General features: G+C 36.2%; 1 protein-coding gene across 8 annotated transcripts in view; it reads right to left on the bottom strand.

Annotated features, from left to right (window-relative positions):
- The window catches only part of NRXN1 (neurexin 1), a 1,448,730-nt gene that overhangs the window by 1,429,192 nt on the left and 967 nt on the right, over window positions 1-18,571 (bottom strand). For all 8 annotated transcript variants that reach the window (XM_036751791.1, XM_036751793.1, XM_036751799.1 and 5 more), the window contains exon 2: window positions 14,823-16,513. In XM_036751791.1, the coding sequence (XP_036607686.1) occupies window positions 14,823-15,594 (772 nt within the window). In that variant the 5' untranslated portion in view covers window positions 15,595-16,513. The remainder of the gene's footprint in view (window positions 1-14,822; window positions 16,514-18,571) is intronic.

Genomic DNA, 18,571 nt, shown 5'->3' with positions numbered 1-18,571 from the left:
TTAAAAATTTTCTATAATCAGGTTTTATCCTATTTTGCCAGCATTATTACACATAATTCCTCTCCACATACTGGCCTTTTTGCTTTTCTTCACGCATCGCATTCCATCTGACATCCTCATACTTTTTTCACTGGCAACTCCCATAATGGGTTCTCTTCCTCACATTTTCTCTTAGAATCCCTGCTTCCATTAAAGATCTAAGTCAAATGCTACTTTCTGCATGAACCCTTCCCTGTCACTCTCAATCAAGGTCACCTTGTATCTGTTTTATATATAATTTAATATACTTATAGATATACCTGCTCTCTCTCCTTTTAGCAGCATATAAGCTCCTTGAAGGTAAGAGCTGTTTTATTTCTTTATTTGTTTCATTCACCTGCAGCACAGTGCCTGGGAAATTGTGGGTATCAAATAAATATTGAATGATTGAGTAAAGCATTTGACCAGAGTTAAAAAACCTGGGTTCTAATGCCACCTTAAACAGTAAGCAATATGATCTAGGTAGGTCAAAGATCTTAACCTGGGGAAACAAATTACATGTTTATATTCACCAGCTTCTAACTGAAATTTAGCCTTTACTTCAATTATTTAAAAATATATTATTTTGAGGAGGCCACAGGCTTCACCAGACTGCAAAAGGAGCCATGAACTCCAAACCTCTGCCCTGAAGGAATTAATCTTAGGTAATCGTTCAATTTCTCTAGGTCTCAGTTTGCTCATCTTTGAAATAATAATAAATAACATTTATATAGCATTTGCTATGTGTCAGTCACTTTTCTAAGTGCTTTACAATTATTATCTGATTTTGTCCTCATAACAACACTAGGAGGCAGATGCTATTGGTATCGTCATCTTACAGGTGAGGACACTGGAGCAAGTGAGCAAACAGAGCCTAAGTCACTCGCCCAAAGTCACATACCTAGTTAGTGTCAGAGAAAACATTTGGATCTAATCTTCCTAACTCTAGTCCCAGAATTATCTATTACAACCTTACTGTCTTTTACACCTTTAACATTTTTTTAATCTCAGCTCCTCTCTAATTTCTTTCTTTTTCTCTTTGTCTTCATTCTTCTTCTTCCACTCATTTCTTCCATCTATTCTTACTTTCTCCTTCCCTGCACCATCATAACTCTCCTTATTATCCTTGATCTTTCATATAGCATAATAAAGAAAATAAATGTTCTGTAGTGGTATCAATAGTAATAGTGGATAATAACATTTCTATTGCACCTTACATATTATAAAGCACTCTCCTCACAACACCCCACATGGTAGGCAGTAGAAGGCATTAGTATCTCCATTTTCCAAATGAGGAAATCAAGGCTCACAGAGGTTGTGATTGCCTGTCTTCATATGGGCCATGGTTCACATGAGCAAGGACTCAAAACTGAATCTACTAGCATTCTAGTATACTTATCACCTTCCCTTTTCTCTTTGATCTCATCTTGCTCATATCATTTATTATCTCTTCTCTCTGATACTCTTGGTCACTGTTCTCTCCTCTCTATTTCAAGGCTAACTCCTTCTTTGACCTGTAGAACTTTTTGCCTCAATGCCATCACTTTCAGTACTTGGCCTGGCATGATGGCGCTTTCTATTGAAGTACATATCTAAGTTTAACTATATTGGGGACAGCAGGAGATACAGTTCACTATGTTCTCTTTTCAAAAGACTATGTGCAAAACTTGTCCAGGTCAGTTTTAAAAGACCATTGTTTTTAGAAGATTCACTATGACTTAGAAGGTAGTGAAGTGGCCCAGAGGATAAAGCGATGAAATTTGAATCAGAAAGACCTGATTTCAAATTTTGACTCAGACACTTACTATCGGTCTTAACTTGGGCAAGTCATTTAACTTCTCTTTGCCTCAGTTTCCACAACTATAAAAAGGGAATATTAATAGCACCTAATTCTCCAGGTTATGAGAGTAAAATAAGATAATATTTGTAAAATTCTTTGCAAGCCTTAAAACACTATATAATGCTAACTTCTATTGTTACTACTACTACTACTAAAGTGATGACTATAAATCTTTTCAAGTTTTTCGTTCTACAAGAAAAAAGCTAGATACTAGATGAATAACAGGTAATTTTCAAGTAAGGACAATATATTTAAATGCATTTAATGGAGAAATTGAAAGAACTTCTGATTATACCATATAAAGCATATTATTTTAATTGTACTCTTCTGATTTGAATAAATGTTAGAAAGAATAGAGTCAGGGAGGAAAAGTAGAATGACTATGACAACAATTAATCCTTGTTAAATGGCAATAACTGATCTGTGGGCCATGAGCTACATATCAATTAAAAATGTTGTTTGAATATTACCCTTAATAAAGAAAATGGGTCTTCATAAATATTTCTCTATACCATACTTAGAAAAAGCTGAATAGGCCATTATGTAAAAGCTTATCCCTTCAAATGTTGCTGGAATATTCTTGACTTCTTGTGACTCATTAAGAGCAGTATAAATATTTATATGTGCCTTATTTTTCTGAACCATGAAGTCTCTTACCTATCGAGTAGTCAGTGCTTAGAAGCTTTAGTCGTTTCACCTTTTCTAAAATATATGTTGCTTAAGAATAATAAATAGTGATTTTCATTTCAAATAATACACTTGCTCAAGAAAAAAAAAGATAATTCAAGGTCCATCAAATTGAACTACTCTTAGTAAATAACTGTCAATACAATTTTAAAGCATGACTGCATAAAGCTGGTTTTTCACACAATCCCATGTAATAGCCTGGATGGTGTCAATCAATAATATGGAGTTTAATGAACATTTCAAATAACCACAAAAACTCTACTACTATCACAAATCACAGAAAATCATTCTTCCATAAATATGCTTTAAGAAAAAGGATCATATACGGACAAGATGTTTTCATATCTTATTTTAAGGCATTAAGACAATTTAAATATATATGTGTATATTATATACATATATGCATTTAATGACCAACTTCGTAACATTTAAAATTTAGTCTATGTGATACTTGGCAACATTTTTTTTTGGTCTCTTCAGTGAGGAGCTGAATTTCTTTTATGTGAAAATGAGATCAAACCACATATAACAAACTTTTATATTTTGAAAGGATAAAGTTGCATTGTTCTTAAATATCACTGTGTTTTACAACAGAACCAACTAGACCAACCTAGTCAATGGCGGTACATAAAAGATAGTCTGTTAGTTTCTGTAAGCAGGAATATTTTTAATAAATGACTTTTTTAAACTCTTTCTACCGAGCAACTAAACATTCATTATTTTATACCTATACCAAATGACAATTTAAAGTATATAATCACAGTGGCCGAAACAAAACTGGAACCACTGATTTCACATTTTAAAGGTGACACTTCCTGAACACTAGTGTATCTGTAGCATGCAGCAAACTATGGTTAGATGCTGCCATGCCAGCTATATCCCAAAGGAGAGTAGATGAACACTTAATTTCAAAGTGACAGCAATGCTTAGAAAAAAAAAAAAACAAAGGTCTCCTATTGCTCTGCTTTTGCCTGACTGGAGAGTCTCACTTTATTTTATCTAGCAAAGTCTGGGTAAAATTTAGCATTAACTGGGCCACTAGGGTAGCTGTTAAGTAATGGACAATACCAGCTCCCGACCTCTGGTAGAAAGTCATGCCAAGGCTACTTTCTATATTGAATTGGAATCCCCAATTCATTATGCCCATCATTAAACGTGGAGAATCCATCTTGGTCTTAGGATGATGTTATACACTTCCAAAGCAATTAAGGTACTTTTCAGCTCTAAATCTTTGATACCCCAATCCTATAAAGCATTGCCCTTGACAGACTTTTCTTTAACTTTAATTCTCTATTGCCTTTACACTAGGGAGTTGTAGTAGAAAAGTGCTATTTTAGGCAACACTGTTCCCTACTATTTGGTTACAGGGTTTACTTGGTTGCAAACCAGAAAAAGGTAGTTTTCAGTGCAGGAAATTTGATAAGGATCATCTTTATGTGTTAGCATTCTAGTTTGCCAAGTCCCATTTTTACTTTGGCCTATATCTTTATTCCAATGGTGGGCACTATGACAGTGAATTTTTTCCTTCCTTAGCCCAGGGTTCGATTCTAGGCCTGAAGTATATGACTGTAGATTTGGATCTAGAAGGAACCATAGAAGTGATGGAGTCAAACACCTTTCTTTTACAGATGGGTAAATTAAGGCACAAAAAGGTTATGTGAATTAAGTCCTCAGAGTCACACAAAGTATCTGAGATAGGATTCAAAGTTCTTCCTGGCTCAGTCTGGTATTCTATTCATTATGCTGCTCTCTTGGTAAGCCATATCCTGTCATCTGAAGACAGAAAATGTTTATAACAGCTCATTTTTAAAAAATGCAATACTTATAGCATACCTTTCTCTTGCAGCTCTCTTTCTATCCCCTTTCACAATCTCCTCACAAACAACACTGCAACATACACCAGAAAACATGTATGGATAGATGTTCTGCCCTGGAGTCATCATGAATGACAGGCTCTGCTAAAGACTATCTTCAGTGGGGTATTTTGATCTACTTTCTATATCATTTTGCATCAAAGTGCCCCTCTTCCTGGGGACCATTACTCTTTCTGTGTTTGTGTCCCATTGGAATATAAGCTTGTTATGTGCAGGAACAGTCTCTATTTTTAACACATAGAATTTAGCACAGCGATTGGTACATTATAAGCGTTTAATGGATGCTTTTTGCATTCAGTTATTTGAACGAAAGTCCCCATTGTGACCTTTCCAGATGAAAGAAATAAATATTACAGTATTATATTAATAACTATTTATCCATTTGTAATCTATCATTTTCCTCCTATTTTTGTTAAAACCCCATTCCTTTAAAGGCCAGTCTCTGAAGGGCAAAGACAGAGTGATATGATCACTCCTAATCCCCACAGCATCTGTTCATTAACTAGTTGGGCTAGTTCCCACCTAATAGGGAAACTGGTTTCTGTTCATCTCAAAGGCAGAAGCTAGACAGAGCTGGTTCTTGCTACCAAGAGTTAACAAGAGTCACTTATGTTACCTTGGTCCCTTCATTAGAATTTGGGGTAACCTGACTCATGAAGGATAAAATTAGCCAGAAAGATCTGGAAGGAAATGGCTTCCCCTGTCCAGATTGCAAGAGGCTAAGTCTCATGATCAAGCTACATTCTCAGTAGGAGGAGCTGGAGATTTTTTAGCCCTTCTCGTCATTAAATGTTCACCAATCAGAACTGAGTTTCATTTGTCAGGGGAGTTCCCTATCAGAAGGTAAACACTTGATTTAAGGTGTTTCAGAATGTTTATTTGGGGGCTTTGGTTGCTGAAAAAAACATTGACAATCAATATTTTTGATAATTAGCTACCCTAGTTAATAAATTAATTACTAATACCTAGAAACTTTGTCTCAGAATTTTATTTGTGACAGAGAGAAAGAATATTGAGTGTGCTGGTCTGTACTTGCCATTTGATTTTCCAGCTGCATGATCGTAAGGAATTCCTTATGTCTGACTTTGAGCAAATCAAGGTATCTTATTTTAAGGGGACAGAAATTGGTCCAGTCCCTTAGATGCCAGGAAATGGAGTTCTCTTTTCATTCATGTTAAAGAAAAAGTGGTCCATTATACATAACATGAAAGAAGGAAGATATAAGAAATAAACAGGCTGGTGTCATGGAAATTAAACCTAGCACTTCCTGATGAGACTTTTTTTGCTTTTTTATTCTCCAGGCATGAGCAAGTGCCATCACATTTGGGATCCTGTTGCATTCTGAAATTCTGAAAATTTTATTATGTCAGTCATTTGAATTAGATGGCATCTACAAACTCAGTCCCAGTAATATCTAGTCACAATTAGAGTCAGTTGCTTATACAAGTAACAAAGTAACATCTCTAGTATATAAGCTCCTTGAGGGAAAGGACTGGATGACAGGTCCCACTTTCCATCTAGGGTTGCTGTAAGTAAAGAATTTTGCAAATTATAAATCACTCTATAAATGAGGGCTATTTTTCTCATTTCTGTTTTATTGATCTGGACTTCTGATTTTATTATTAGAGAGAACTTCTGGTATGTAAACTTTTCTACCAATGCAGATAAACAATTTATCTCTAAATTGTATTTTTAGAGAGTAACATGGGTGTGAGGAGTCAGTCAGAAACCTGACCATAGTCACACTCCAGCTGGTGTCAGGTAAGAGGAACCCATACCTTTCTGATTCCAAGACTGTCTCTCTAGACCCCATGCCACACTGCTTGTTGTGTTACTATTGTTATTAACATTATTATTTTCATCTTTTTATTAACTTTACTCAACACAGCACTTTGGGCAAAAGGAACATTTATTAAATGCTGTTGAAATGGAATTAAATATTGCAATTCTAAAGAATAAGCAACCAAATTGAAATGTACTTGTAGGTCTTTGAGTTCTGTGACTAAACAATGGCTGACTATTTTAAAATTTAGTATCATAAAACATAGACTGTGGTGGGAATGGTGGCAGGACTGGTGATTTTTTAAAAAAATGAAATAATGAAATAATTATCGAGTATAGATTGAATACCTGCTTTAAATTCCTGTTACCCAACACCTCCCCCCAACATTCCAAACGACTCAGTGACCTTATTTTAAAGTCTTTGCTTCAAGTTACTAAATGACCTCATTTGTATGTCTTTGTTTGGTCCTTTTGAGTGTCAATAGGTCTTTTGTTCAAGAAATCCCAGTATAACCTAGACTGCCTTTCAATTAAGGTGATTTTAAAAACATTATGCCGACACAAGAAATTTAGAAACAATTAAGATCCAAAGGCTGTTTCAGGTCACTGAAAGATAAATTACTTTCTAACCTTACCCATAGATTGAGTTTGTATTTATATTGTACACTCGACTTGATCTATTGCTCTCAGGATTGATCTTTGATGTATATGTCACAATAATTTGACTCTTAAAAAAACTAACTCTACTTAGAATGGCATCTTCATCAATGTAGAGGACATCATTTTTGTAGAATCTTATTACAGGTTCCTTTTGAAACCTTAGTGATCAAGGTTTTAAGCAAGATTTAGGACAGTAGGAATTATCTCATGATAGTTTATACATTGAGTAGAAACCATGTCAGTTGTTAACATTAAATCTCAATATATCATTAGTTTAGATTTTACACAGGAGGAACAGGGAAATCAATGTCCTGCTCACTTGGCAGAGTGTTTGACAATGAAATAATATATCAATGTGTAATAAGAGAACTACTCAGAACCTTAACAATTCAATTGCATAATATTGAGTCGAAAGGATCCAAAATGAATCTAAAATGACACCAAAGGAAGATCTGTGGGAATTTAAACATTTTCATTAACATTTGTACTCTGCTAGCACCATGCACATTACATTTGTGTGACATTTAACTTTTTAAAAGTTAGATGAGCTCTGGTATTTGATTATCCAATTTTTCTGTTCTCTCATTTAATCTTCACCACAATACAGTGCCCTACTTAAGGCAGGCAATTGTCAACCACATTTCACAGATGAAAATATTTAGTAAATCATTAAAGATTATGCAGCTAGTTATGGAAAACTCCTGTCTTCTGAATCTCAGCCCATTGTCCTTTGCACAATATATTAAAGGGTGATGGAGTCTATAGAACAGTATGGAGATGCAGTAGAGTGGGGTAAAGTTGGGGTCAGGAAGGCCTACGGTCTAATCTTACATCTAATACTTATGAGCTGAATGACACTGGACAAGTCTTTAAATTTCCTGAGCCTCGGTATCCTCATCTATAAAATGAGGATAACTAGCAGCAATCTCACAGGGCTGATTTGAAGATTAAATAAGAGAATATAAGCAAAGGTATTTAAGAAACAAAGTAAAATATAGTGTGAGCTTTTATTTTATGTCAGGCATGGATATATTAATATAATGATAGGTAATTGAAACATCCAGGATGATCCTGAAACAAGGCTAGCAGATATAAATGCACATTTTGTCTGAAGATGTACTGCAGGTGGTTAAAGAACTTCCTTTAATATCTGGCAAGCCACCTGGTTATCCATGTCTAGGTAGCCTAACCTCTATCATACCAAATCACCAGAAGTAAGCAGAAAAGCCTCAAGATAAGCAACCACACCCCACCTACAATCCCTGGAGTCATTATCAGAGCTCTCCCTCAGAAAGTTCAGATTCCTCTTGACCGAGATAAACAAGGTATATAGCAGGAACCCACAAGCCAGCTAGTGTTCAAATCAGCCAATGCTCAAACCCAGAACCAAGAGCTCTACCATTTCTGCATCACTGCCCACCTCTGTCTTAGAATGTAAGCTGTTGCTCAAGACTAGTTGAAACTTTTGGGGGCAGCCAACACCTACTTCTTGACTAGTTGAAGAACCTTACCCAAAATAGAGATCAACAGCTGCTGGGAAGGTGACACATGATCCAAGAGTAAGTACACCATGTCTTTCTACCCAAAACCAGAGCCCGTATTAGGTATATCATGCTCTCTGTGCTTTCTCCCACTCTCTACAACATAAGTGGCAAAAGAAAGGATAATGAATAATTATCAATTCTGAAGTTTAGTCATTAAAATTAAGGATCAAAAAGCAAACAAACCATGTGATGTACATCTGTATATAACACTGATCCTACAGCATGACTCTCAAAAATTAACTCTGTTTGGCCACATCAATATTCTGGGATAAATCTGTATCATAGAAACTTAAAAAATTTACAAAATGGTTAGGTGCTTATAAAGACCACAGGAATGGACATGATGCTCTCCAAGGCCAGCTCATTCTAGGAACATAAAATATAAAGGACATTTGCTTAACTATGCTAACATGAAAAGTGATGTATAGGCTATTAAATAATTGTTTATGCAATGTAAAATATGCACAATGGATTCTGAATCTCAGTTATCTATATATGAAGTTATCTACTTCATATGTTGGCCAAGTTCATTATACAAACTGTTAACTCGATGTGAATTGTAAATGGGGCGGGGGGACAGAAGCTCTAAAGACATGTAGTTAGATATGGTTGATAATACTTTTTGTTACAAGTCATGTCTACAATTATTCTAGTGTTCAAATTCCTCTGGAAAAATAGATTACTTTGTCCAAAGCCATATGGGAAAAAAGATATTAGACTCCAGGAGAATTTATGCTAGTGAGATCCACGAGGTTAAGATTATTTTATAGTAGAAGTAGAAATGGATAGTAAGAAATGACAAAAACCACTGACAACTAGACCACTTGGTAGCAAATGCAACAATAACTAGAAAATGATCATTAATTACTATTATCCTTTGTAGCATGATACCCAGAAGAGGAACAAGGTTTTATGTGAAGCTTAATTAAATCCAATTCCAAAAACCATGTGTTAAGCACTGACTATTTGCAATGGGCTATGTTTGCCACTGCTGGTATAAAGATAGAGTGAAAAATAGTTCCTGTTCTCAAAGAACTTATATTTTCCTAAGCATAATATTTGATTTTAGGAAAATTTGCAGTAGATATGATGTTATTGCTAAAAAAGTACCTTCCTTCCAAAACTTTTGGAACTCAAATATAATTCCAAGCCAGTTGGAGTTATATATCTGAGTCAATTATTGAACGAGCAAAGAAAAATAGTTAAGAAATGAAAGAAAGCCCACTAAGCAGCTCCAATTCATTCTCTCTTTAATAATAATAATACTAATAAGGCATCTCTAATGATAATAGATAGTGACACAGTCCAAACTCATAAAGATATACAATATTTTAGCTGATGCAGAAGAATCTATAGGATTCATAGCCAAGTGGTAGAATTAGAATAGATAATAAAAAAGGACTAATGCCCTTTATATAACATAGAATTGAAAAGAAATTATTCAGAAACCTAAGGTACAAATAGACCTATAGGACATAATGGAAATGCTGAAATAAAATATAATTAATTTGTTTTAAATGCTCCTGGACTGAGATTGAAGAGGAAAGAATAAGAACAAGAACAAGAAATTCTAAACTATATAATTTTCAATACCCAAGATTCCATCTTTCTTTCTAACCTTTACATTAGAGAGAGGGTAAAAAGGCCCAGGTACAAATTATTCTTCAACACCTCCGTGACTGGAAAGAAATCTTCCAAAAGCCATATATAGGCATCTTCCTTTGCAGTTTTGGGATTTTAAACTCCTCTTTGATTTTTAAAACATAGATTTTTGTAGGCCAGGCAAAGTTCTTGATGAAGAGTACCAAAAAAGATTACCCATTACTATGTTTGATACTCACAAAGCCTTTCATTCAGGCTGAAGTCATTGATGGCTTTTAGACCCACTTTGAAAATTTCTAACAGAGATCATTTACTTTTTATGAGAACCTTTTGAATGGCACAGATGATCTCCAACAAGCTTCTTGGACAAAGCTGAGTTCTTAGTTCAGTACTCAATTTAATTTTTATTAAATAAACATGAATTACATTCTTTTTTTCTCCTTCAGAGTACAATGCTAGGTGTAGTGCAGAAAGACTCTCTATCTTCATTATGCTGGTACTCTAGTAATATTAGTGCCAGAAAATTACATCCAAGCCACACTTTCTACAGGATATCTACCTTGGTGATAGAATGTAACGTAAGAGACATTAAGGAAATCAAACAATAAATATGTTGTGTGCCAGTTAGGTACAAGACACTGTGTTCTGTACATTGGAACTATGGGGATGCATTTGTGATGTTCCTCTCCTCCAAGTGTTTACTGCTTGCTGAGCAGATAAAACGGATAAACATTCAAAAGATCTAATATTAAAGTGCTACACAGGTTCAGAAGACCTCATATTTGCCACTATCTTAGGTCACTTTATCTCTCATTATTAGTTTCCACATCAGAAAGATATGGGAGATGATCTCTAAGTTATCATTCAGTGCTAATACTCTATGGCTATAAATGTGGTAAATGTTACAGATAGTGATTTCCAAAGGAGTGACCCAGGTCATATGAAAAATGATGACATTCATTAATATTCTGAAGAAACTTATACATTTCTGAGAGGATGTGGCCAGAACTTTCAGATAAGATCCAGGTCAATCCTCTGCATATAATGAATGGGCACAACTAATGTGGATTACAAATCTTAAGTAGTATATAAAGTTGGCACTCTGGTCAGTCTGATAAGTTCCCAGATAGGACATAATATATAAATAACCTTGTAGATGTTCAAAAATTTTAAGCAATCAATCAAAGTAAAAGTCTCTCAGACAGTTGGATGTGGGAGGTGATGAAAGGAATCAAAATTCAAGTTAATATTCAAAATTTAAAACTTAAAATGCACAAGATCTGATTTTATTAAAAATGTGAAAAAGTGAAATATTTATTAAGTCAATAATTTTAAAGGTTATTTAGGTCTTTATTGTTATTTTGATATGTGGGCATCTGAGGATATCATTAATTCTTTCAGGCCACTAGAAAAATTACTTAGTACACCGAAGCAGAAATGCTAAACAGTGATATAGTTTAGTAGCTGTAGGTATGCGGGGGGTCAGGGGAAATCAATATCACATAATCTATCAGTTTGAAGAAAAGGATTTCTTTCCCTGTCAATCAAAATCTAATGTTTGTGCCCACCATTACACAATTTAATAAAGATATCTCCAGGTTTGAGGGAAAATATAAATATTTTTTTCCAAATCCCAACTTTTTATTTACAAAGACAAAAACAAATAACTTAAATATTGATCTAGGCGGCATTGCAACATAGTTCAAAATTACTACTTGCTAGGGGAATCAGACAGAACCAAGCCTGGTTCTGTCAATAACTAGAATAACTCTCTTAACCTGTCCTGTATTTTGATCTACCTCTCCCCCAAATAAAGGTCTGTTCCCTTCAGTAGTACCCCACTCCCAGACACATGATGTCAACAAACAGGAAAATAAGGAAAGGTGAACTCCTTATGGTCAGATATGCTAATAAAACCAAATGTTTTATAAGTCTGGAAATAAAAGGTTTTTCCTGAAGATGTTAGATCTGGTGAGAGAAAAAGACAAGCCCTCTTGCTTGGTCATGATTCTGATTCTATCTAGAAATAGGTAATGCACTGGAGAATTAGAGAATAAGTGTACCATATTTGCCATTATTGTTAAAAAAAACATTGTGGGCAATTGAGTATAAATGATGGCTGAAGAAATAGCTTCTTTTTAACTGCATCTGAATGGATCTGTTGACCCTTGACTAGATATATGGAGATAATAATGGGAAAGGAATTCTAAAGACTCCTCATTTCTATCTATTCTAAATCAATTATTCAACAGGAAATCATTTGACACACATTTAATAGGGAAAAAAACAGGCAATAAGGAATGAGTCCTTTAGGGGAAGGTGACTTCAGTCTCTACCCCCTTAATTTTCTGATTCTGTGTTATTCAAAGCAGCCTAGTCTCACACTGCCCTTGATGGTTAGGACTAACCAATTGCCATTACACTCAATACGTGAAATATATTTCCAAACTGAATTATTACTATACAAGAATCCCGATGGTTTGAATGCTAGGTGGAATTATTCTTTTCATCAGGTACTACAGCATTCAATAATGCAGGTTGGGAAGTATTCTTGATCTTACAGGAAAAAAAAACAACTCCCTGTGTGTCAAAATAAAATGCAGGTCCTAAGATATCTAATTTTGCTTCTCTTCGACATATTACTTTTTTCCCCTCTTTCCTCTATGCTGAAACCTTCCTGATTATGCATGATCCCTCATTCTCTGCATCCAAGATGCACAGAAAAAAATCAAATTTTTCATTAAAAACACCCACCCACACAGTACCAGCTGTCATTGTATGATATTTGTTGCCTAATTTAAAGACGGAAGTTTCATTTCATGTGTTCTTCATTTAATTGTATTTTATACCTTTTAAAGCAATACCAGGTTTGGATGGATGAACCACTTTCTACAGAATAACTGTACTTTATATCCTTTTATATTAATCTATGACAATTCCACTTTCTTTTTACTACAGCCAACCTATTATATCTGTCATTTCCTCCTTTGATTCATATGAGGACCCAACTTCATCCCAAGGAGGAAGGATAGAGAATGTAAATATAGCCATTAAGTTTAATACTATGGCCATGGAAATTTACTGGCAAAGCTGGTTTGTAGCATATACCTTAGAAGATATTCTACTGCTGAAATTTTGTAAGTGAGTGATCATGACTGTCAATAATCATCTGGATATATCCTAGAATGACTTTGCTTCCATTAGTTGCTAAGTCAGCTAAGATTTCAAGGTGTCCAACTAGACCACCTCCCAATTGTTTCTGATGTTTTTTTAAAGAGTAAACATTTGCACATTTTTAGGCAAAGAATTTTGAAAATAAGTGACAAGTAAAAGAGTTGCCAGTCCTAATAATATTTATGTTGTCTATTTCTCCCCAGCAGTCAGTAAAAGACAGAATGTGTTATATAATGAAATACACCCACAATGAGGTTTCTGTGTCTATATAGCTTACACAATTTGATGCCATAAACTATTCACCTTTTTCATTTCACTCATAAATGACATTTAGCCACTCATTGATCTCCCTAATTAAGGCCATAAAATACCCTCTTTATATACCATGTGCCTTCTCCTCTATTTAACTGTTAGTAACTCTTACATTGCTTTTCTTCATTTAAAAATATTAATTCCCTAATTTGGAGATGTTATGTTATTGGCCCACCCAAAGAGCTGTTATGTGTTCACTATCATGTAAAGCACACACCAGAATTACACTGACGAGTAAAATGTGATAGAGGGAAAAGAAACTTAGCTGTCAACAATTTTTAGAAAGCAATTTTCAAACTGCCTCAAGCCCCAGTAACATCATACATTTTTATTTATGCCTTATTTTCCCAGATTTTTTAAACATAGGGAAATATCCTCATAAGCATGCCCTTTCCCATTTTTCTTATGTGTTCCCAATGTGTAAACATTTAGCAACTGCCCATGCTTAAAATATTCATTTTCTCCACTGGTTTACTTCTTTTATCTATCATCATCTAGGAAATACACATTCGATTTTCTAGCATTTTCAGAAATCAGCATGGCCTATCTTGCTCCACTTCAAGAAACTATACCAAACACCAAGGATTCTTTTTGTTTAGCAGATAGTGGGTTTCTTCATAGCCACGAAAACCAAGTGAAATCTCCATATTACTACTGCTCTAACAAAAACCATTTTCAAATTTTCCTTTTCCTTTTTCTTTCAAGGTTATTTCTATTTCTCTATTCTTTTTCATAACTCTATCTTCTTCTTTTTAAAAATCACAAATAATCACATAAATGTTAATCTTGGCCACGGTGAACCTCCCAATTCCACCTCCATACTCACTCCAAAATCCATCATATGCATACCTAGTCTCCTTTAGATATTTTTTATTAACTTTTAGTGTATTAGCTATGTAGTTTGCAGGACTATCTGGAGTGAATAGGTGAGGGGTAAGTTTAAGGGTAAATAGATGGGCTATATCCAAGTGAATAATTATGCCAGATTCATGAAGACTTAGAGGACTGGTTCAGAGATAAGGTTAATACCATCATCCAAAAGGGCAAAGAGCTCATTATGCTCTGTAATTATATAGAAGCAAGCAAGAAAATAGGGAGATCCCTGTTTGACAATGAAATCAGGGATTGTGGCTACTAGAAGGGTTAGAGGATGCTCAGGAGAAACCATGGATCAAAGAAAGAGGGAGAGGCTGGAAGAGATAGGACCTCACCTTGGAGATAAGAGACACACATTGTCTAGAATAGTAAAATCCCATGCAAGCTCACCCATCATGCCCACCATTCCCTTTCTTTGCCCCCTTTAGAGAGGTGGGCATTGGGGCCTCTTACCTTGGCTGCAGTCCTTGCCGCGGAAGCCAGTTCGGGAGCAGTCACACACCGCTTTGTCATCGACCACGGAGCAGACCCCTCCATTGAGGCACACGCCTCCCTCGCCCTCCTCCCCAACCTCACAGGGGCTCCCCCCACCACTACTGGGAGGCTCATCCTCCAGTTTCACCTCGCCACTCTCCACTGGCAAGGCCTGGGATGAGTTCACCCGCACATCACGAATCCACCCTTTGAAGGGTTCCCGCTCCCTCACTGAGGCCAATGTCAACTTGAGTGCTGCAGCCCGTAGTTCTGGAGGTAGGCCACCCACAAACAGGCCACTGAATACTGTCATATCACGTCGCTTCGACTTGACCTCCACCCACTTAGCCTCTGTTTGGTCGATGAGCAAAGTTGTGTTTCGGAATTGGCGGCGAATCCGCACTGTGTGCCAAGTACCATCATTGACTGGTGTATCCGACAAGAGTACTGCAGGCTCAGCACAGAAGATTGAAAAGCTGAGCTGCAGCCGGCCACCTCTGGTAAGGATCAGCTCTAAGAAGTCACAGAAACCCTCATCATCAAAATAGAGAACTAGGCCCCGGGCACTTCGGGTCTTCAGCTGGAAACTCATCTCACTCTCACAGCAGGCATTCCACTTGGGGAATCGTGTCCACTGGCCATCAGCCCCTGGGAACTCCAGCCCACTGCCCAGCTCTGCCCAGCACCCCAGAAGTAGGAGTGAGAGGCATACAAGGAAGCAGCCCCCACGCTGGAGCAGCGCCGTCCCCATGCTCGGGGCTGGGGTGCGGCGCGGAGACACAGGGGAGGACAGGTTCAAAATCTTCCTGGACACCCTAAGGTGGAATCAGGGAGGGGGTCAGGGAATAAAAGGTGATAGGAATAGGAAAGAAAATGGTTGGAGTATGAATGCTCCCTCCTTTACCAGGTACCCTGTTTTTTCTTCTTTTTCCAAAAGCTTCTCACTCTACCCCACTGGAAAATGTCAGCCCTACTGGTATAGTATAGCCACTGAACTTCCAGGCCAAAGTGCAGATACACTTGAGGAAATATGCTAAAAACTTTGTCAAGAACAAAGCAAGGAAAAATGCTGATCACTTAGGTAGAAGATATGGGCTGTTGGTTCAATGAATGAGTCAGCAGATGTTTTCACTCCCAAATGCAACAATCCTTCAGATTCTTCTGGTGGTGGAGACAGGACAGATGTGTAGGAAAAACAAAATAAAACACAAAACTTCTCAGATGTTTGACAACCTGCTATTAATATTTCCACATGCCTGCATATGCATATCTTCACATATTAGCCCCAAGCTGGAGAGTCCCCAATAAGGGGAAGAAAGTTCCTTATCTTCTTTAGAACATCAATTTTCAATTCCAAACTTGCCTGCCAATAGAGATTGTTCTGTCAGATCACAAAACATTGGTCCCACTGCAGCCAGGGCAGAATGTTAGCCTCCTTGCTCATGACTTCCCAAGCTATTTTTTTAAATTCCCCTTTTTTTCTTCGTCTCCCAAACAGTGGGATTGAGGCCCAAAAGCTGTCAAATAGAAAGAGAGCGCCTTTAATTATAAAGCTCAACAGCTCCTCTTCTTTTCCCTCCTTCCATGCAAGGCCAAGCTCAACTTAGGTGCATGTCGATGTGTTGTTTTGGTTTTTGTTTTTGCTCTGTTTTTTTTAGTTACCCAGAAATCTGCAAAGAATTAAGAAAACAAAATAAATTCTAAATCTATTTACTATGACAGTCAGCTGAATTTCTTTATTGTTTTACCAAGTACTGGGCATAACTATTCTTTAAATAGTGTACCACATATAAAACTAGTACTGTAAACAAATGAAGAAATATGGCAAATTCTGTGTAATCTAGTGTTAACCTAAAGCCTAGTTTAATCATATAAAATTGCTTAATGCAAATTTGTAACTTCTTATAGTAATTAACCAGCAGCCATTCAAAACAGTTTAGAACAAAAATCTGATCATCTTTGTTTTTAAGGAAGTTTCCTTTTAAAACAATCTGAAAGGGGAGAAATTAAGCCCTGCTTATTCTTCTTATCATTGATATTTTCCTCCAGAAATATATCTCCTCCTTCATTATTATCTCTTACCCAAGTATAAAAGTATGAATATCACTTAGCCAGACCTCATATGTATGAATAGGTTTGGGAATATATAAAGTAGATTAAACAGCCAGTAGGAAACTGCCGACTTTTATTTATACTGCATTCCTACCATTTCATTTTCACAAGGAGAGATAGTGCAAGAAGGCTTCCTTAGAAGATACTGCAAAATTTTGAAAGGATCTTCAGTTACTTTTTAAAATAAGAATTGCCAAAATACTCTATAATGGCTGGTATAAATCCCATTGGAACTTGAAATTTTTAAAAATAGAATTCACTTTTCAATTCATCTTCTATAAGATACACAATCCTCTAGGGACCTTATGGTATTTAATATTTTTCCTATCATTGTAGCAATCCTAAATCCTGCTCAATTCCTTATCTGCTGTCCCCTAGTAGAATTTGTGTGTCCTGAGAAGCAGCTGGCAAGCATGCCACCTAAGGTCTTATGGCTCAAGAAATGCAAGGATTTAAAATCATACCTTTGAATCACTACTACCTCAGCCCCCTGTTTATGCTATTAAATCACCTCTGTTCATCTCACTCTAATATGGCAGTTTTTTGAAATATCATAAAAATCATAAATACTGGACATTGCCTAAGCCAATTTTTTTGTAAGGAAAAAACAGGGGGGGAGGGGGCATTTTGTAGGGGCAAGAACAGCATCATGAATATGATGTCTTGCCAGGTCAAGAAGGCTTATTCATTATACTATCCCTCCAAAAAAAAATAATTTATCACCTGGGCACAGAAGCTCACTATCTAATTAACACTTTTTTTTAAACAAGCAGAAACTAGCTGTAATTTATTGCACCGCATTGTGCTGCTGCTTCTGCACGGAGGGAGCTTGAAGCATTTCTCTTCAGTACAGAGCAATCCCTACAGGTGTCAGCTGAGAGCCACCAAGCTCGGGGATCCCACTTCAAGTTCCTCCCTAGATGAAATTGATGACCCATTGGGTCTCTCTCTCTCTCTTCTCTTTCTCTCTCTCTTCTCTTTCTCTCCCTCTCTCTCTCTCTCTCTCTCTTTCTCTCTCTCTCTCTCTCTCTCTCTCTCTCTCTCTCTCTCCCCTCATACACACACACACCCCACACTAGCAAAAGAAAAAAAAATCCCAGCTGCTTATTTATTATGGCTGATACATGCCACACCATCACCAAACACCAGACCTGTCTGTAGAGTGATTTGCCTAGTCGTCAAAAAGACAGTTTTATTATTTTAAAGACATAATTTAAGAAACTCTATCTCATAAGTGTACTCATATAACCCAATCTTCAATAACATGCAAAATAAAGAAGGAGTGACACAAACTTAAAATAGTATACAGAATCCAAATATTAGCTGCTCCATTAGAAAATCATTTTTATCATGGCTTTTTCCAGATCTAGTTATTTTCTTAATATATGTTACATGGATCATCGTATAATCTTCCTCCCTTTCTCCCTCTTATCTTCTTCCTCACCTAATTTGTCGTTTTTATTTAAGAAGGAAAAGGAAAAAAAATAGAAGATAAAATACATTTTTTCAGTAAAGAGCAGGACAACTAGCTATCACAATTCTTAGAGGAAGCTCATTGTGTGTATCAGTGTGTATTTATACGGAGAAAAAGGAGTCTCTCTCGGTACAGGGAATAC

The sequence above is a fragment of the Trichosurus vulpecula genome, chromosome 3, assembly GCF_011100635.1.
Source record: "Trichosurus vulpecula isolate mTriVul1 chromosome 3, mTriVul1.pri, whole genome shotgun sequence".
In the NCBI taxonomy this organism is placed as follows: domain Eukaryota; kingdom Metazoa; phylum Chordata; class Mammalia; order Diprotodontia; family Phalangeridae; genus Trichosurus; species Trichosurus vulpecula.
Note: the sequence above shows the minus strand (reverse complement) of the source record. Positions and strands in the feature narration are given on the sequence as shown.